A 23,003-nucleotide genomic window follows, 5' to 3' on the forward strand; every position below is an offset into this window, starting at 1 on the left:
GATGTAAATAACAGTTTCTTTTTACATCCTTCCTATACATCTCAGTCTGTATAACATTAATTTCATCCCTTCTTAAAAAAAATATCCCAAAAGGAAATACCATCTCATGAAAAATCATACTTAAATCTCAGGTATGTGGTCATTGCATTTATGTATTCAAAAAAACAGTGAAAAGTGGTAACATCACCTTCCCAAATTGCAAACAAATCATCAACAATTTTCTTATAAAAAAGTACAGTGTTTAAAAGGGTTATACGTTGATAACACATATTTTTCTTCCCTATATATAACAATATTCTCATACGTATTTGTGACAGATGTACCCATTGGGACCCTTTGACTTGGTGAAACAAACTGGTATTAAATATAAAAACATTGTTCTCTAATATCATTAATAACAAAGTACATAACAGCTCTATTTTATTAGCATCATATTTAGTCTGCCTACCTATGCCTCTAGATTACAGAATAGGATCATTGACAAATCAGCACTCCAAATTGATGCCAATCAGATGCGAGCCTTGGATCCAGTTGATTGTCCCATTCTTTTGAAGGATCCTTTGCTGATGCCACAGCAGAAAACTTGGAAGAAGAGCATGAGGGAGAAGTTAAACAGGCATCTCACTGATGTCCCCTCATTTAACTGCTCCTTTGTTTAACTTGGAAGAAGAGCACGAAGGAGAAGTTAAACAAGGGGACATCAGTGAGATGCCTGTTTACGAGGAGCCAGGTGGACAGATACATTTAGTGTTCAACTTATCTGACTATAACTTAGACACACATGAATAGTCTGTTTTAAGTAAAGGCCTTACTTTTGTGCCTTCTTCAAGTATTGACATTTCTAAAACACTATTAGAGTTTAAATGTTTTATTAGGAAGTTAAATCTTAAGCTGTACTTTCACAATGATAGTTCTGAACAAGTTTATAACAACTTAAAATGAAGTAGTGTTTTTGTACCTAATAGTAATACAATTATACAGGTAATTAAAAAAGTTGTAGAGAGGGATATTTATAAGCTATATAATGACTCACATTTTAGAATGTTTTGTAATTTAACCAGGCAGGAGTTTAAAGCTTTGAAATCTTTAACTAATAATAAAGATATACTGATAAAGAATGCTGACAAAGGTGGGGGTGTAGTCGTTATGAATAGAGGATTTTATGATCATAAAATTATTTTAATGTTGGAAGGAACTGAATATGTGAGAATAAATAGGAATATAGTTAATAGTTTATCATTAAATGTACGCTAAAAGGTATCTGAAGTGCATGAAAGTTGTTTATTAGGTAATACACTACTTGATTATCCGTTAGTTAAGAATGCTAAAATACCTATTATTTATGGTATCTCAAGCTGCACAAATCTAAATTAAACCCACCAATGAGACCAATAGTCTTTGCTCGAGGGTGGGTAAGAGAACCTTTGTCTAAATATTTAGAGATGCAGTTAAGACCCTTATTGGATCAAGCTCCCACTGTTTTGAAAGAGTAATATGTTTTTTAAGCAGCTTTGTGAGTGGAATAAAGGGTCTTTAGGGGAACACATGTATTTTCTTACTTTAGATGTTGATTCTTTGCTCACCGTCATTCCCCATGATTCTGGTATTCACTATGTTAGATTATTTTTGATGCAACATTCTGATTATGATGCTGATAAAGCAGAGCTGTTATGTGCTTTGCTATTGTTGATATTAGAGAACAATGTTTTTATGTTTAATACCAGTTTGTTTCACCAAGTCAAAGGGGTCGCAATGGGTACAACTGTCACGAATATGTATGCGAATATCGTTATGTATATGTGGGAAGAAAAATATGTGTTATCAACATATAACCCTTTTTAACACTGTGTACATTTTTATAAGAGATTTGTTGATGATTTGTTTGCAATTTGGGATGGTGATATTACCACTTTTCACTGTTTTTTTGAATACATAAATGCAACAACCCCATACCTGTCCTGAGATTTAAGTATGATTTTTCATGAAATGGTATTTCCTTTTTAGATATATATTTAAGATGTGATGAAATGAATGCTATACAGACTGAGATGTATAGGAAGGATGTAAAAAGAAACTGTTATTTACATCTAAACAGTATGCACTCACCACACATTTTTCCAAATATTGTTACGAATCAGATGCATAGAATAGCTAAATTAAACATCAATGATCGAATCATGTATAAACAATTATATCAGATGGTTAATGATTTCATTCAACGTGACTATTCTAAGCAGGAAACTATGGCTGCACTTAATGCTACTAAATAACAGCATTTAGCATGTATACGACCACTCTTTACTGAAGATAATGAACAGAGTCTAAGAATAAATATAAACAGGAATAGTCATGTTAGGTGTATGCTCACATATAATAATAATACCACACAAATTAGAGATATCATATATGGTCACTGGTCTATTTTGCAAGATATTCCAGAACTAAATCACGTTATAGGTGAGAAACTGATCTTTGGATATAAATGTAATAATACACTTAAACAAAAATTGTGTTATAAGGAACAACCAAAACACTTTATTGAGGTTTCAAACACCAAACATGGCACCTATAAGTGCAATAACTGCACTTACTGTAAATATATAGGTGAGTTTAAAATGATTAAACATCCTGTTACAGGTAATGATTTTCTGTTGTTTGCTTATGGAAACTGTAGTACTAATAATATTATTTATTATGCTAAATGTGTTAGATGTGATGGATATTATGTAGGGATGACAGAATAGCCGACCATATGAGTGAAATACGATGTAAAGTCATTACTAATGCCTTATATAAACATCTATTAGAAATGGGTTAAGGCCATACATTTCAGTTTATTTTAAAAGTTATGTATTTACCCCTAAGAGGAGGAAATATTAAATTAATGACAGAAAATGAGGCAATGAAATGGATCCTTAGATTTATAACACACCTACCACCAGGGTTGAATGCTGCTTTTACTTTGAAACCATTGTTGAAACTTTTAAATGAGTAGGTTTGATTACATCATGTGATTTTAATTTGGTATTTAAATGATGGAAATCTTATTTTATTTTGCATTCACCTGAGGAAGCCTATGTGGTAAAGGTTTTTACTTGTGATTAAACTTTATACGTTTGAGTCGTGTTAGAATTACTCCATCAACTATCATATACATAGCTTCTTACCAGTTATAAAATTATCCAATAATCCATCTGCTTGTCCAGCACTAAATAACATTCTATATAACTATGTTCCTAGTAGGTCATTACAATCCAATGACAAAAAAACTCCTTTCTGTCCACACACCCATCAAATCTCCTGGGCATTGTTGGTACTCATATCATGTTGTTAAGGTCTATAGCTCCTTAATTCTCTTGACTAGGTCATTATTCTGCCCATCCTTCAAGAACATTCTGAAAGACTTCCTAGCCAAAACAAAATGGTTTTGTTCTTCCTCAACACCAGGATAAACTAAATCCCTAAATATGAACGAATACCTATTCATACCTTGCATCTCCTTACTCTGCATTTTAATTCACTTCCTAACTTCTACCAATTTCTCTCCCCTAGTTTTCTCTCTAAATATACCACAAGCTTGTTTTTTCTTACTTTGTATTGTAATTCCTATATGTTTTATACTAACCTGAATTTAATTTCTCGACAAACTGGCAACATTTGTCTAACTATTAAATCAATGTCACACATTCTGTGTCTATTCTTAGTCAATTTTTTCACATTATGTCCAAGTTGGTATAATTATTTTAAGTATATATTTTTTATTAGTTTTATATACTGTAAAATTGTTTATATGTTTTGAAGTACTTTAGAGCTTTTTTTCCCTTGGCCTTCACTGAAAATAGACTTCTACCCAGTTGTACTTTCGTAGTAATCAAATAATAAACAAATAAGTAATAAAATCATTAGAAGCAACAACAAAGGTTTTCTTTAGTAACAAGAGGCCTTAGATTTTGTTAGAATTCTATAATCTCTTTCTGTGCATGCTGGGCTGGTGACCTTTCTTCTATGGGTAATATTCTAATGCAGAAGAGATATAGTTACTAACTGTACTTGTATCAGAACAGACTATACACACAAACCATAATTCTGGTGTGAATTTTTAATTCTTATCTAATACATTGTCTGTATACTGTGGAATGAAAAGCTTTGATTGTGTTATTTGTGCAATAATCATTTCTTACCATTTCTTACCATTCTTTCAGAGAACATTTACCATGATTTTAAGTTAATTCACATGCTGGTGCATGACTTTAAGACAGTATAAATGTTTTAAGCTTTTCTAGATTTTACAAATGAATATTTGACCAAAGGAAAGACACACTGATTTTCCATACAAAGGGGGAGTGTTGGTGAAGTGTGATGACTGCTTACCATAGTAAACTAATATATACCTCAGGAGAAATATGACTATATGTATCTAAATTTGTATATCTAAAAGTGTAATGCCACTACAATACTTATACTAGAATGCAAAAGTTTACAACAGTTAAAGAGTTAAATTTTTTGTAGAAATATACTCACTTTTGGGATCTTCCATTGGACTCATGACTCTAGTTGATATACGGTGTTTTCCAACACTTGCATACTCGGGATTAACTTTATTGACTGCAGCTGCAAAATGTTATAAATTGGTATAACACATATTCAAGAATTTTTACTATCTCATACCTATCTCTTCCTATAAATAAAAGAACATTCAAAATTCAAACCATTTCATGCTTCTTTCATAATTCTGATAAAACAATATATCTGTTTCCCATTTATTCCTATAACACTATGTTTCCAATGACAACATTCATTTTTTCTCCCAGTTATGTGGTATCACACTAAATTTGTATAAACTAAATATATAACTTTGGCACGACTCTCTCAATGTTTCACTTCATCATGTTTTCAAACTATAGTTTGCTAAAACTACAGTGAATAAGAATATTCAGTATTTTATATTGTGCAATTTATGACTAAACTTTAAATTTTCATAAGGAGCACTGTTATCCTCTTTATGACCAAATCCAGATAATAAATAATAGAAAAACTACTTTGTGTTACATTTCCCATGATAACATGAGGCTTAATCTCCTATAACTGAAGTCTCCATATGAAACAGAATTGTATCATTAACATTTTAACATTAGATGCTATGAAATTTCCAGTATTTTTCTTTTGATTTTAGTCATAAAAGTAAAATTGTAAATTTGAAAAAATATATATATATTTTCCCCACAGTCCAATCAGATTAGGATTAAGAATTTCAACAGTAAATTCAATGTATTAATTAAATAATTAAAAAGAACACAGAAGTGAGGTGGCAGGACACTCATCAGTGTATCATCTACCTTTGTTTACTGTCACATAGTAATTTGTCATATTTAGACACCTTACAAATTATCATGTTTGAAAGTACGCAGTGACACTAATTGACTTAATGTGACCAGTATCAGTGCATACAAAGTGATATCTAGTCCATGTCCAATGAGATAGCCGAAGGGAGGGGAAGCTCTAATTTTCAGGATAGTTTTCTCAATATAGGTTTGAAATAAAATAAAATAGTGACAAGGGACCAGATAAACCTAGATGAGGTATTAACAGCATGCACTGTTTGCAACAGTAATCCATTTTTAAGTTAAATATGTTAATTAGGGACAGGATAGCTGAAAATAAAGTAGCTGATCCTGGCAGGAGACTAGATATATTAGGGCACCAGGCTTACCTTTGCTACACGAGTGATTGTTACTCATATTGTTAATAATTACTCTGTAATTCTATAAATTTCACTCTGAAAAACTATCTCAAGTACTTCTCCTTTCCCCAAAGTACTGTAGTAATCTGTGAGAGGACACATCTCCCTGTGTTTGAGTATAGGCAATATGCTCCATTGCAAAACAGCTTTTATCTTTTATTACTTTCACCTGTGGTTCACAGCTAGTTAATTCAAGAGTTTTGTGATCAATGTTTTGTGCACTGATTACAAAAGTGACTGACGTTCATTAGGTAGTTTGTAAACTAAGCCATGAGAAATACTCATTTTTTTTAATTATAACACTGAACAATTGGAGCAGCAGGTACATTCAAGCCTTCGTGGTGTTTAGTGACTGTGTAGGTGTGTGTGTGTGTGTGTATGTGTGTGGGTGTGCATGTGTGTCGGTTTAAATGTTTAGTATTTTGAGAAGTCAAGGAGTAAGGTAGCTAATGGCAGATACTTCATCCTTAAACATCTAGACCTCATGTGATGTGGCCTAATCTGCCATGTTGGATGTATCCCGGAAAGGATTCAAAACTTGAAGATGGAATCAAAGCTAGCTGGGTGTTGCTCATCAGACATTACATCAGAAGTAAAAATCATACACAAACACTCACACGCTGATGTATATGTGTTTATATATATATATATATATATATATATATATATGTATGTATATATATATATATATATACAAACACACACACGTATATATATATATTCACATACATACGCATACATATATACTGTATATATATATATATATATATATATATATATATATATATATGTGTGTTTGTGTGTGTGTGTGTGTGTGTGTGTATGTGTGTGTGTTTATATGCATGTGTGTATATATATATATATATATATAATATATATATATATATATATATATATATATATATATATATATATATATATATATATATGTATGTGTCTGTGTTTGTGTGTGTGTGTGTAAAACATTAAAACAGAAGAATAAAACTAAATAAAACTAATACTTCTCAAAATGGATAAATGAAAACCAAACAACTATACTTTAGCATTTTTTTGTTCTTGTTTAATAATGGAACTTCATCAGAAACACTGTTACAAACACAAGTATTTAAATACATAAGAGCCAATAGTAATCAAGGATGTGATATCACTTCCTAATCCAACGTATATATCTATCTATTTGTGTGTGTGTGTGTGTGTGTGTGTGTGTGTGTGTGTGTGTGTGTGTGTGTGTGTGTGTGTGTGTGTGTGTGTGTGTGTGTGTGTGTGTATATACACACACACACACACACACACACACACACACACACACACACACACACACACACACACACACACACACACACACACACACACACATATGCACATATACACACACACACACACATACATATGTTTGTGTGTGGATCTACTTCACATGACTGAAAACTCAAAATACTGAAATTCATTTTACTGAGACCACAATACCTAATTTTCAAAATACTAAAAACTCATTTGACTGAGTATTATTATACCGAAAGCTTACAATGCTGAATTTTAAGCCATAGCCATGTACACTTACAACACCAATGACTAACTCTTTTCAAAACTTAAAAACTTCTTACTTACCCTCTTAACAGAGACCAGATAATGTAAAACCAAACTAAGTATGAGGCTGCAGCCCCCCTCAACTATGTATGCTAACTCCAGGATCCCACTACAGTAGGGAAAACGGCATATACCATTTACTTACCTTACAGTACTGTACACACTGCTACTACTAATGGAAGCACACAAAACATCCACCAATTACTTTAGATAGTTTCCATAAAAATGTAAAGTAACATGCCCACATTTAGAAACACTACAACACTAGTTTCTATGTTACTATCGGTATTCTGACAGTCAGCACTTTAAGTTGCAATAATGTGTTTTCATCACAAGCAAGTCACAGGTAAAGGGGAATGCACATCACATCGATGGCTTCAAATTCAGTATTTTGACATTCAACATTGTAAGCTTTCAGTATAACGAGACTCCATCAAATGAGATTTCAGTATTTTAAAAATTAGGTATTGTGGTCTCAATAAAATGAATTTCATTATTTTGAGTTTTCAGTCATGTGAAGTAGATCTATATAAATATATATATATATATATATATATATATATATATGTTTATAAAGCCACAGTGGTGCAGCAGTAAGCGTTGTCGCCTGATCTCGGCTGGAGCACCTTCTGTGTGGAGTCTACATGTCCTCCCCATGTTCCAAGTGATGTTAAAGACATGCAGGTAGGTGCGAGCATGAATGGGCATGCCTTCGTTGACGGTTGGGCGTCGAGCTGGCAACGTGGCACCATAAAAAATCCACTGCCAATCATGAGCAGAAAGAGTTCCGCTGTGGTGACCCCTAACCCGGAAAAGCCAAAAGTCTTATATATATATATATATATATATATGTGTGTGTGTGTGTGTACACACACACACACACATATATTTATATACATATTTTTATCTTAATTCCTGTCTAAGCAGTAACTCCTTTTAGGTTTTTTTTTATTCTCTTAAAAATGTATAGGTGTATAAATCAGCAGAATACTGTGCTAATATTTCCTATCATTCAGAAGGAAAATTAAAATACATGTAACACTGTATTCACATATAATATTCATAAACACGGAAATGAAGCAGTCCATAGAACTCTGCATTTCCTTTCTGTACAAATGCATCTGATATCATATGAAGTGTTGAAGACACGCCCAGCCCCCTCCCCAAACCTTCAGTCTGACTAGGGTATGGTGTCTGAGACTTCAGACATAATACCCCTCCTCAAACCTCAGGTGTGGTGTCTTGTGACTTCAGACATGATGCCTTTCCCCAAACCTGTAGTTTAACTAGGGTGTGTGGTGTCTGAGACTTCAGCCATGATAAAAATTCACAAACTCAGAACCACACAGGAGAAATAACGATTGAGAAACAAAACACCTGCTAGATGACCTGGTTCCAGAAATCACACACTGAAATCAAACACCAAGCTTTAGTAATCATGAACTTCCAAAATAAAAACATAAATATTAAGAAAAAGTTAAGTGCTTTTGTTCCATTAAAATTGTTACAGAAAATTCTTCACAACTAAAACCTTGAATAAGCACTCCACATAAATACTTAAAAACAAAAACCTTAATTATATCATGTGATCAGAAATTTACCAATGCTTTCCACATATTAATTAATGCTCTCCTACTTTACTATTAAAAATAAATAATTTAAACATTAAAAAAGTTAAAATAGCTTAATTATTTGAATTATTTAAACAATTAAATTATTCAAACAAACATCCCTCAATTTTTAACCATTAAAGTGCTTCAACTTTAACACTGAATTTATAGAGACATGGTCATTAATTCCTGGAGGGCATGTGGCACCCTATCTCAGTTACCACCTTAGTTCACATTTATCCAAATGTTCCCCCACAATAACCTCTTGGGCATCTTTCTTAATTTGTTCAATAACCAAGAATAAAAAATATTCCCCTTACATTCCATAATATGCTACTGAAGGTATTTGTTGTCTTTTTCTTTTTAATATCCAACAAATGGTCGTACATCTTATCTCTTAGTATTCTGGATGCTTTACCCACATAAAATACATTTCAGGACTCACTGCTGGCAGGATACACAACATTTCTCGATTCACAATTAAAAGGCCCCATAACAAAAATGACTGCTCCCAGATAGAAAAATAATCAGCTTTTCTAATGTATGAACATAGTGGCAACTACCACATTTAAACATGCCCTTTTGATTGCCAAAAAAGGAAGGTTTCCCATTTTCTAAATATTTCTTAATTGCCTTTCCTTTTTATATATATACAGTTCATAATGTGCCTCTTATTTTGTTCTTACTTAAACTCTTCCTCATTAAAAAAATCCCAGTTTTGTTAATACATTTACTTAAAGCTTTATTATCCAAGGAAAAGGTCATAACATACACCTTATTAGCCATATAGTTGGTGTCCACCCTCTCAATGGGACCACCATGAATAGCAGTTGTAACATCATTATTAAGCAATGGTCTATAAAAACCTTTTACTCTCTTTTATGTGACTTCCCTCTTAATTTCAGCCACAAACTAGGGGGTAACATCTTCTTAAAATCATGTCCATTAAAATTTCACTTTTCTTAAAAAACACATCATCCTCAGACACCATTCTGGCCAAATGGGCCAAATGGCCCTTGACAACAACTTTTTTTTCTGGTGTACTGGGTTCCAGCTGTTATAGTGCAAATAGGTATTAGAAAATGAGGGTTTCCTATGTATATTAGAAAAATAAAAAATAAACCAGAAAGTCAGATACTGGTAAAAGTATATCTACAGTAAACAAAAGAAAAAAAAAACAACAAAACGGCCTAGTGGACTCCAAAAAATAAGTTTTTATAAAAAGGTTTCTTTTAAGTAAGCTATCAGTTCTTGTCACTCAGACTTTTTCTTTATGCCAACAAAGATCATTTGGTTCCTAGAATGTACTTATTCGGATTTTCCAAATATTAAAATAAAGTGTCTTCATTCCAAGTTATACCTTTATTCCTGTTGTCATCTGTATAAGAAAACCCTTCAGCTTGTCCAGTTTTTCATCCAAAGAGGCCATGCAAATTGGGAGCAGTCTTATGTTTTCCACCCTTTTCAACAGTATGACACTGAGCAGATTTCTCCTATGGAAAGAGCTGCAGTCTTAGCTACATTAGTTAATCTGGTAGCCAGATAACATGGCTGATATTGAAAAAGGCAAGAAGGTCTTCATTCAGAAATGTGCTCAGTGTCATACTTGAATATTTGAATATTAAATATAATGAATATTTGGAAAATCTTAAGAAGCACATTCTAGGAACCAAATTATCTTTACTGGCATAAAGAAAAAGTCTGAGCAACAAGAACTGATAGCTTACTTAAAAGAAACCTTTTTATAAAAATGCATTTTCTGAGTCCACTAGATCATTTTGCTGTTTTTTTCTTGTATTTACTATTATATTAGAAGTATAACAATGCTTTACCAAATCCTTCTTTAGTTCCATATCCACCTTTACAATACTGTCATTACCAGTAATATGGATGAATTCCAAAAACTCCACTGTTTTGTTAGAAATTCATCCAAATTTTCCAGAGTATCCACCAATAAAATAAAAATATTGTCTATGAACCTAGTATACAAATTCCAAGAGTTTTTAAACCCACTACCAAAAATAAATTTATTTTCCCAGAAGGCCATAACAAAATTTGCAAACATGGGGGCACAAGCTGCCCCCTGGCTACCCCTTTTACTTGTTTAAAATACTAGCCTTTGAAAAGCATGACATTATTGTTCAGGACTAATTCCATGAGTGTAACAACAGCATCATTAGATAATTATTTTTGATTGAATAAATACTCCTCTAGTCAGTCCAACCCCACTTGATGTGAAATAACTGAATATAGTTTCTTTACATCAATTGTGACAAAAACCACATTCTCCACATAATTCAAATCACTGATTTGTCTGAGAAAATGCCACAAATCCCTACATATTGTTGGTAACTTTTTCGCCCCCTCCTTTAATAGATGATCCAGATATTTGTGCTATAAAATAAGTCTTGAACCTCATCCCATCAACTATTGGTATTATAGGAGGGTCATATAGACATTTGTGGATCTTAGGTATCCCAAAAATTGCAGCTACATCTGGGTTTTCGTTGTTTATGTAATCAAATTTGTTCTTACTTAACTGGGCTTGCAATAACATATAATTTAAAATATAATCAATTTTAGAAAAGGCAACATTAATTTCATTTCTGGGCACTTGGATGTATGAATCATCAAGTAGCAAGGCATTCATTTTATTACTATAGTCAGTGGTATTCGTTATGACTAACTCACCTCTCTCATCAAGTTTCATTATTCTAACTGATTTGCCATCACTCAACTCAATTAATAATGCCATTTCCTCCCTATACATGTTATAAAACCTATTATTTATTGGCTGACTTAAGATGTGCCTTATATCCTCTTCACATTTCTCTTCAAAGACATGTATAATATGATTGAGGGGTGGGTTAAAATAACTAGATCACACTAGACCAATCTCAACTGCTTCCGCTTGTGCCCTGCCATCAGCCAACCAGAAGCCAAGTTAAGCTTCCTGACAAACAATTTAAGGTCACTTAACATATTTTCTAAATTAGCCCTCATAGAGAGAACAAACATCAACCCCCTAGCCAAAAGTTGAACAGTCACATCCCTGTTTGAATAATTATACAAAATGCCAGCCATGATGTATGTGCAAGGATAAAAAAAAGTGGTGCTACTAAAGGCAAACTGTTCAACAAAATAAGAGACAAAGAAAAAATATATAATGGATATGCTACCACGGACAGCCTCATAAACATAAACAGCCTTTAATAAAAAGGATAAAAACACTTAAAATGAAAACAGACAGTAAAAAAGGATTAGTGATTTTGGCTGTAGCCTTCTTCAGATCCTAACTCCTTGCAACCAGTCAACTTTCTTAAAGGTAAATACTAACCAATCAAAAACTAGAATCAACAGTCTCATTAGTATACAACTAATGACAAGACTTATATGAATGAGCCAATAAAAAAGTCTAAAGAAATGGCCCTCAAGGGGAGCCAATAACATTAGAATTCCACAAAAATCATTCTTAAGATACACTTAATAGATTAAATCAGTTAAAAAACATAGTACGAAGCTAAACAGAGCAAACTTGCTAAAGACATCCTATAGACAAAGCACTAGGGCTGAGCAAAATCTAAAATCATATAACAATTAGCTTTTGTTCATTTATCCCACTTCACTGGCACTGACCGGTCATTTTTTTTTTCAAAAATAAATAAACACAACTGTTGAAGGATGGGCCCTACTCACACATAAACCCTGAAATCCAAAATAACCTGACCAGACCTAAAACAAAATATCCGGAACAATAGGAAACACAAATAGCCATAAAAATAAAATAAAAACAATACTTTACAATTGATGCTATGCAAAACCACAATCAGATTGTTGCCCATTACAGGACATCCACAGTCAAAGAGCATACATAATCATTTGCTCCATGCATTGTTGCAAACCTCACAGTCACGCCAATAGCCAGAGAAGCAACACTATAACCATATTAAGTACAAAAATCTGATGACCTTCAAATAGTCTCCTCACTGAATGCAAAGACTGGTGATGAAGAGTGACTTATCAACCCAGCCCATAATGTACGTTAATAGCCGAAAATCACCACTCTTAACTTCATAAAGAAATCTAATTCCATGCAAAAAACTGCATAGCAGAGATGAATACCTATAGCAAAGAGTGGCCTCCAGATAACATGAAGACTTCAGAACCACTAAGCAAACCTCAGTTATTGAATAATGAATCTAACTGTAAGAACCAATCAATTCACTGATCAAATGAAAGTAACCCAATTAAGGCTCAACAGGTGTGTTTATCACCTACTCCACAGAACACAAGAGAAGAGCATGACCAAACCAATCAAAGCTTGATAGGCGTGTTCAACACGTATTCACACACAAAAAAAAAAAAAGAGAGAGAGATAACACAGCCAAGTCAATAGTAAGAAGGCACGGTATAGAAGAACACAACAACCTTTAGTTCCATTACACCAAAGGCTTCCGATAAAAAACTGTAGTGATCATTCATCTTCCTCAAAGAGCATATAGAAATCATGAATTCATTCAAATTGGGAAATAGCTAGACGGGTAAAGAAAAAACACTGTAAACAGATAAAAACTTACGTAAAAAAAGCTACATATTTACCACGAAAACCCTGCTTGAAAGGCAAATCCCATATGAATGCAGGAAATATATTCACCCATTACTCTATTCATACCATATTAATCACATATGAGGGTAACCAATAGAGTGAGTAAAAAATATAAATACATATAGCAAAAGGATCTACTTCAAAACAAAGTACCAATATAAAAACTGAAGCCATGCAAAAACCAAATGGGTCCAACTGTTATTTGCCACTAGGGTGAACTTAATGGCATAGATCAATGTTCAGAGTTAATGATTCTTTGTCACCAATCACTGATCCTTCAAAATTGGCTTGATCATGCCATTTAATCCAGGTGGTCGGTCTGCTCTCATAATCCATCATGTTTCTTCTAATTCTGTTTTATTATGTGTCACCCCCCCCCCCTCTTTTATTCTCTTTCAACTGCATAAGCAGCAATAACTTACATTTATGGGTGCTGTTATCTTTCAAATGGCTAAACAGTCCATTGGTTGGCACACGATTTCTAACTTCAGACAAAGGGCTCTAAAATGTATCTGCACTGATTACATGTACCACAATGCCTAGTGCCGCTCTTATTGTAATGAGAAAAAAATGGCTCTGTGATGATCTGTTAGTTACTTTATATTCCTCCCAGTCTTGAACACAAAATTAGGGGGTTCACCTAAAACTGTGACAATCTCAGCGGTGATATCTTTAAAGATTGATACATCCAAATAATTGATTTGCTCAGTACCGTGAACATGTGTAAAGTTTAGTAAGGGAGTTGTGCTGTTGATATAAAGTGTAAGTATAGGTACCAACAATTTTTAAACTTAGAATTTAAAACATACATCTTTTCCAAATTGTAAATCACTATATTTGCATATGCAAGGGCACAAACTTGATCCAATTGTGACCCCTTTTACCTGACAAAAAACTCCCTTTTGAAAAAATGAAATTGTTGTGCAAAATAATTTCCTTCACTTTTGTAATGAAATTTATAAGTGGGTTGTCCAAATTTAAAAGCTCAAGAAACGATGTGTGGAATAACTCTAAACCTTCCCTTTGGGGAATCAAAGTGAATAAATCTACCACATCCACCATTGAAAAACTACAAGATGTACTATAATAGTTGTGTTTGATTTTAGCTAAAGAATCCCAGGAATCCTTCTGTATATGTAACACTGGGTTCAAGGAATTCTTTAAAGCATGATCTATAAACACACCATCAGGGTAAGTCATAGAATTATGAGCAGTCACAATTAAACAATAGGGGATTCTTCTATATTTATAGGAATCTTACAGGACAAAAGGGCTCAACTGTTTACAAGTTGTTTGTCATAATTTTATTCATTTTAATTAGGAAATTAGGATATTTGGAAATAATTCCTTGGTGGTGTTTTTATTCCAACTACTGGTTCATTTTTCTTTTAGTACTCTGGACTATAGCTGTTACTGGAGTGCCTGCTGAACACTATGTGAGCTTTCGGGTTGTTTTACTGGTTTTGTTATTGGGCTGCATGGACACATGCTGTATATTTGTTTTAATTGGTCTTATGATTACAGTGTGTCAGTGAACAACAGGTGTTTCCTTTTGAAATGGATGGTCCAGCTGAAGTGTGTTCTGCACCTCTGGGTTGTGCTGCTGCTTTGATTCAGCAAAGAAATATTGATTTTAATCTTGATTTTTCTGAGTGGTGACCTTACTCAGCTTATTGCCCACTTAACCCAGTAAGTTTCACAATTTAATAATACTATTGAAAAGTATGGGTTGCCTCCTTCTGGTTCCACTACCAGCTCAATTTGTTCCACCCCTCCACTTTCTGATGATGTCATTTTGAGGGACTGAGCTGTTCGAGGCAGCTCACAACTCACAACGAGACAGCAGGAACAATTTCCAAAGACAGGACAAAGATTTGGCTTATCCAGAGATTGTATTAATGATAAAAATGAGCACATCCAATGATGGCTAAATAGAGAATTGCTTTTTGATAGTAGGGAGGCTGTTAAACTGCAACCGAGCTTTCTAACAATGCTTCAGAATTTTTAGTCAAATATGAACAAGTTGTGTAGCCTTCAGATAGACAATATATACTTGAATGTATTAGGGTGAAACGAGTCCCTAAGGGGCAAAGACTATTTAAATTTCCTAATGGATTTGTACTAGGTTATTCTAAATATACATATTTGTTGCAAATGTTCAACAGAGTGTCTATAATTACATAATCAAACTTTTAAAAGTTCGAACATCATACGGTTGACACCATATGATCAAACTTTTAAAAGTTCAAAAATATAATAAAAAAAATAAACCAAAGAAAAAAACCTACCTAAATGGTTTAAGCAGGGGGAGAAAGCACCACTGCACCCCCCACACCCCCCATTGTTTAAATATACCAATTCCTCATGTGGTGTCGACCTCAACCATATGACTTTTAAACTTTTAAGAGTTTGACAACGTGATATAGGCCCTCAAGAGACACGACATCAAGTTATGCAATTTATTATTAGGTTAAACAATCACAAAATTAAAAAAAAAACTGCTTGATGAACTTACTTTTCCTAACCAGAATATTACAAATGACCTTTTGTTAAAAGTAATATTCCAAAATATGAACATATTTTTGAAAAAAACAGAACAGCATGTAAAGAACAATTTGTCTACAAAACAGACGAAATTAGAAAGAGACAAAATGGAATACACTCAACATAAAGCATACCCTATGCCTAAGTCTTTCAACACAGCTGCCCCTTTTGTACCTCACTCTAATGAACATCACAATTTTGACAGTTTTGATAATTATAATTCAGGTAGAGGTAGGGCTGAAGGGAATGAACCATTTTCATTCAATTAGGATGCCCAATCATATTCCCCAGAACACATGGGAGATTTCACAGACAATGGTTTTGATAGTAATCCCCCCCTTTGAAGATCAGAGCACATAAGGAATTACACACGATTCTTTTTTAGTACACCCCTAATCCCCGAGGAGATGGAGGACAGGGAAAGAGGGCAGAGGTGGAAGAAGAACGACTAGAACAGATAGGGAACCCAAGTAATTCTACATCCATGGACAGTATAGTATCAACATATGAGGTTAGAGTATTAACCTAGCAAGGTTACAGCACTTTTAACTACACCGATTTGAGTACTGATAAGACCTTATTTTTGATTTCAAGAAAGGGTTTAAATCTGTACCCTCTGGTAAAGTTGATATAGCGGGTCTTCTTACTGAATTAAAATGAATTATCAGGTGATGTGTAAGGAACAGGGTACAGGCTGTGTAGGCATTCCTAACATTCCCAGTATGTTTAAGAAAAAAAGAACTTTTAATCCACCACTTCACCCTACTGCTTCCATATTTGAAAATAATTGTAATAATGATATTCACAACTTAATACAATTTCAGAGGATGATATTTTTTTCACTTAACTAAGGAGGAAAGAAATCTTATGTAAGAGCTTAGGAATGACTCCTCACTCAGGAACATGAAGCCAGATAAGGGTGGGGAATTGTTATAGTAGTTAAAATGGATTATATTGGGCAGATTTATAATCTCTTGTATGATACTGAGAGTTATGAAACAGTCTCCAGAAATGAAATTAATGTAGCACATAGGAAAATAGAATTATTGTTAGGAAATTCATTATTACCAGGGGTTATTATAGAGGATCAACATCAGTTTCTGGTCAATAGACACCCTGTCATTCTGGTAGCATTTGGTATGCCTAAGAATTATAAAAATGTACAAAAATTAATTTAATTGTGGCGGTTCATAATTTTACGACTTACCCCCTGGTGTGTTTATAGATCATGTTTTAAAGAATTTCTTGAACCCACTAGAACATATACTTAAGGATTCGTGGAAATTTTTTAACTAAAATCAAACACCACTATTTTAGTACATCTTGTAGTTTTTCAACAGTGGTTGTGGTGGACCTATTCACCTCGATTCCCTGTAGGGAAGGTTTAGAGTTATTCCATGCAGTGATACTTGAGCTTTCAAATATGGACAATGCCCTTATAAATTTCATTATGGAAGTAATGGAAATAATTTTGCACAATAATTTTATTTCTTTTGAAGGGGACTTTTTTCGTCATGTAAAAGGGGTCATCATGGGAGCAAGTTGCACACCTGTATATGCATATTTAGTGATGTACAGCTGGGAAAAGACTTATGTTTTAAATTCTAGGTATAAACATTGTTGGTACACATGCCTACACTTCTTGGATGACATTTTTATACTGTGGAAAGATCAGGGGTCATTCAAAGATGACTTTATATCTTACATCAACAGCACAACCCCATTACTAAAGTTTACACATGCTCACTGTACTGACTAAATCAATTATTTGGATATGTTGACCTTTAAAGATATGACCAATGGATGTTTTGGTTCAAAAATATTTAGAAAATTTGTGTTTCTAACAATTACTTATGACATCCTTGGTTTATGAAGAAAAACATTTTTAAGGGGCAACTAGTTAGAGCAATCAGAATGTGTCCTGATGTCTCGAGTTTAAGGTCAGAAATTAACATTTTCACAAACATGTTTCAGGAAAGGGAGTAACTGGCAGATTTACTGTCAAAGATTAGTGACAACATATCGAGAGAATAGAGTACCCAATACAAACCCTTATTAAGGTCGGATTTTTCATATGGACTATGTACTAAGTGTAATTACACTACCAGCCCAAATGTCTTTTCCAACTCAGTGGTGATCCTTTAGTGGTTACTCAAGTAAATTAAAAATATTGTAGTAAAAATCAGAATGTGTTTAGGGGAGACAATGAGATTGTCACAGTTTTAAGAGAAACCCCTAATTTTGTGCTCCAGACTGGGAGGAATATAAAGTACCTAATAGAACATCCCAGAGTGAACTTTTCTCATTACAATAAGAGGGGCAATAAGAGGGGCACTAGTCACATGTTGCATGTAATCAGTGCAGATACATTTTAGAGCAGACTAAAGTTACCATGGAATCACCCCATTGAGATGTTTTTTTTTAAGTTAGGGTAACTGTGCCAGCAAAGAGTTAGTTTACCTTGTGATTTGTGTGGGATGTAAAAACGTTTACATGGGAAAAACAGAGAGGCAATTCCGTAAGAGAATATATGAACACACCCATGCAATAGCTAAGGGCAATATGAATAACTCTTTCTATAAACACATACTTCATTGCCTTTCTTTTACTAAATTTCTAATTTGTCATCCTGGAGATGGTTCCTAAATTTTCAAGAGGAGGTGCATGGGAAATTGAAATTGAAAAGAGTGAATTAATTTGACAGCTCAGATTAAATGATGCATTTAACCCAGGTTTCAATGAACATACCTCAATAACACCTATTTTAAAAATTAGGGCAGCTGAGTTATAATTTATTATTCAGAGAAAAAGTTATATATAACGTTCTTTACATTTTGTATTGACAATTTTATCTGTATTTTTGTGGTGATTTACATATATATCATTTACCTTTTAAAAATGAATGATTTTTACTACGTACAAATGCTAAGACTATAATAATTTTTTTTTAATTTGTTTCTTTAACATTCAGTTATTTTATACCAGATGACTAAGTAAATTGTATGTATTGTAAGTATGTATACATATATATATATATGTGTGTGTGTGTGTGTGTGTGTGTGTGTGTGTGTGTGTGTATGTAGGGTATATGTATGAGTGTGTATATATATATATATATATATATATATATATATATATATATATATATACACACACACACATATATATATATATATATATATATAGAGTGTGGGTGTATGTATGTGTATGCATATATATGTATGTATACTCTTGCATGTATATTTACTTGAATGTATATATGGAAAACTTAAACATTTATATACTCTTATTCAGTTGTGAAATATCTTGCAATACCCTACCAGGTTCTTATCTACTCTCATTGTATATTCTGTACACTTGTATTTTTAACCAAAAGAGGGAATATCCTCTTATTGTATACTAACAGCTGTAAAGTCTACCATCTGTATGCTACTACTCTGTAATATCTCTCTCGTAAAATTTTCTTCTCTCTGTAAACTCATGGAGTTTTTCTCCCCAGGACTCCACTGAAAATGGACACTTGTTGTCCAATCAGACTATCCTGGCAAACAAATGTTAAATAAATAAATAAAATATAAAAAGGCTTTACTGAATTTAACAGTTCTGATGAATTCTCATGCTTAAAGGATCAAAAGCGCTCAACTGTTTATCAGTTGTTTATTGTACTTTCAATACAGTAATTTGGAAATAATTCCTTGGTGGTGTTTTTATTCCAAATACTGATTTGTTTTTCTTTTACTAGTCTGGAGTACAACTGTTACTGGAGTGCCTGCTGAACACTACATGAACCTTTGGGTTGTTTTACTAATTTGCATATAATATACGTAAATGGCCCTAAATTTTCATCAGTACGTTGAGTGCTGGCATATTAATTCACCAACAGCCAAGCCAGGCAGTAAATGTAATAAAATACTGCAAACACTACTGTAAGGAAATAATTTAAAAAATATTATTCAATATGAAACACTTAAAAATATAATTTCATCATTGATTAAGAAGTGGTTTTCAATTAATTTAAATATATGATGCGCATGTTATGATAGCATTTGCTGACTGGTATAGGTCTGTCATTTTGAAGTGGAAATGATTACTAACGTAGAAAAATGATCATTATTCTAGTATAATTTACTGATTTTGTATAAATGGGTAAAAATGCAATAATTTATTACAGATGTTTTACTGTGCTAAGGATATCAATAGGCAAGTGCTATGAAACTGATTTCTTGGAGTGATAGTGTAGAATAAAAAATGGCAGTATTACCAGTAGACAACAATGGCAGATGAAATCGCAATGATACATTTTTTGTGACAAAATTGATTGCATTCATAACCTGTATCAACTGTAGGCAACATATTACAATTTTACATGGTTATATTGAGATTTCCATTAAGTACTTATACTGGTTTGTGTTAAGTAACAGTTGTTGTTGGTGGCAGGAAAACATGGCCAGTGTTTTGTGTAAAAGCTGATTATATTAAAATATTATAGTCCCACTTTCTGACTGTGGTCCTTTTTTTCTTTTACATGTAGTCCTGATAGGAAATAAGGAATCAAAGCACAGAAAGGCTAATTTCAGCCATGAGTAAAATTGTGTCCTCGTGGCAGCTCTTAGGACATATGAGAAACTTCTTTTTGTTAAAGAGGGGCCCAGACAAGCAAATAGGAACAAGGCCTGAAGTTAAGTAGTTATTGAAATTAATGCAGCTGGAGGCATAAACCAAGCCTTGGCACAGTGCAAGAAAGGGGTAAATGAAGCACATGCTAGAAGCAAGGGCAGGCAAGATGCAGTTTCCTGTACCTCTACAGCCTGGGTGGGGGGGGGGGGTTAACTCTGAATCTTATTCAATTAAATCCAGATGAGGAATACCTTCTGTCCATCTCTGGGGATACTATGACACAGCAGATGCTGTAACAGGAATAATTAGAGGTGCTGTGGAAACTGTCCATCTTACCAATGTCTGCAGTAGCTGTAACAGTCATGTGATCATGAAGGCTGGTTTAAATTCAACAGAACAAATTTACAGAATGTTCACAAGGAACTATGTAGTGAAATAAATCACAATTAATTTGTATTAGGTGAACCTTGTACATCATCAAAGAATGTAAATGAGGACAGTGTGCGTGGTAAATGTCCTACTCACCTCCTTATAAACATATTTTTCTCTGTGCTGTTGTATTATCATTATTAATGTTTTCCAATATTTTTACAGGGTCAGCATTAGAAACAAACAGTTCAACTATGCCAATAAAGTTGGATGATGTCAGCACAGAATGGGTGATGCTGCTGATAATAATGGTGATGACATAGTTATATTTATGATGCACCCTGAGGGAAGTGGCAGGCAGTTCCCAAGTTTACTGGCAAGTTCTCTCACCCCACAACACGTTAACTCTGCAGAAAGCAACAGTGTCCACAGTTAGACCTTTACAAAGGGAAGCCAGGTGCAGAAATGTTTTACAGTAACCCCAGAAAACTCATAAAGCACTGGTTGCCCAACAAGAAATGTGTTGTGACATTGTTAGGACTCAGAGCACTGGCACAGAGAGTCAGCTGGAAATGGTCAGAGTCCTCCAGGGTAGGCATAATAACTTCCGGCAATTCTTTCTAATGGCAGAGAGTAGGAATAATATCATGGTCACACTGATGCATGGTGAGTCTATATCATTTGAGTGAATGCTTAATTGAGTGAATTGCTATTTGCTGAACTGAATTAAGTGAGAGTTCAATTAAGCGAATGCTTGCTTAAGTGAAAAGTTTCCCTGTGCTGACTACTTGGCCATCACTGGGAATTTTCCCTTTTCCCTACTGTAATGTATCTCAGAGTTGGTATACTTAGGTGGGGTGTGGGGGGCACAAGCCCCCTACATTAGGGGTGTGTGAGGGCAAACCCCCCACTTTGCAGAGTTTTAAATTCAGTTTTGTTTGTTCTAATCGGTGGGTCGGCAGCTGATTTTCTCTCCAGGAAACTTTTCACTTAATCGAGCATTCACTTAATTGAGCTTTCACTTAATTCACTTTGACAAATAGCAGTTTGCTCAATTAAGCATCACTGGCCACCTCCATTCATACAATAGTTAAGACATACAAATGGAGGTGGCCAGTCATATACTAGTTACAACATACCTGTGTCAAATTGGAGTCAGTCTTGCAAAAGAGGAAGAGGGTGGGGTACTGTCAGGACATGGGGGAGATCATATGTTACTATTGTTACTTCACAGGACAGGAATATGAATAGTCTAACTGACTGACTACAGCATAGTTCACACAGGCCATGTCAGCATTCATCTACATCTACCATAACCTCACATTTGAGGTCACAATTATGGTCATGCAGCAGTGTCAGGTCACTGACAGCAGAATCGCCTGCAAGTAGGTCACGAGATCAGACCAACTTACCTTACACTTCCCATGCTATCCCCTCCTCCAAATCAGGTGCATTATCACCTAGCCTATCTGTAGGAGATGTGTAGGACTCATTTGATCTTGAACTACTGTGAATCAGCTTCAAAGAAGCAGCTGTCTGTTTAACTGAAATGGGGGTTGAGGGTGGAAGTTTGCAAATGTTTGCATTTCAGCCCAGTAAAACTAATATGTATACCATCAATGAACATTAGATAAAAATCAATGCTAAATGGGTTACCATTGCTACAGGTGGTAGGTATCTAAAACATCAAAGTAATAATGAACAAAAAGTTTCAAGAGAAATATATCCTTAGCAAATGACACATTAAGATGAATATAATGCCATGTAAATTTTTACATTTCTGCCACTTCACCCTCCCCAATGCACATATTATAACAGATTCTGAAGTTAGAATTTATTGTGTATAGGTTCATATATTAGTACTAGACAACCTGCCCTTGTGGGCCATTTTAAGCCTAGCCAATTATCCCATATGAGAACCAAATGCTGAATC

General features: G+C 33.9%; 1 protein-coding gene across 1 annotated transcript in view; it reads right to left on the reverse strand.

Annotated features, from left to right (window-relative positions):
* The window catches only part of LOC122807956, a 303,157-nt gene that overhangs the window by 28,492 nt on the left and 251,662 nt on the right, over positions 1–23,003 (reverse strand). Inside the window, exon 6 of the mRNA XM_044078987.1 lies at positions 4,522–4,611. Coding sequence (XP_043934922.1) covers positions 4,522–4,611 — 90 coding nt within the window. The remainder of the gene's footprint in view (positions 1–4,521; positions 4,612–23,003) is intronic.

This window comes from Protopterus annectens, chromosome 8.part0, assembly GCF_019279795.1.
Source record: "Protopterus annectens isolate FY-2018-M chromosome 8.part0, PAN1.0, whole genome shotgun sequence".
Classification (NCBI taxonomy): Eukaryota; Metazoa; Chordata; order Ceratodontiformes; family Protopteridae; genus Protopterus; species Protopterus annectens.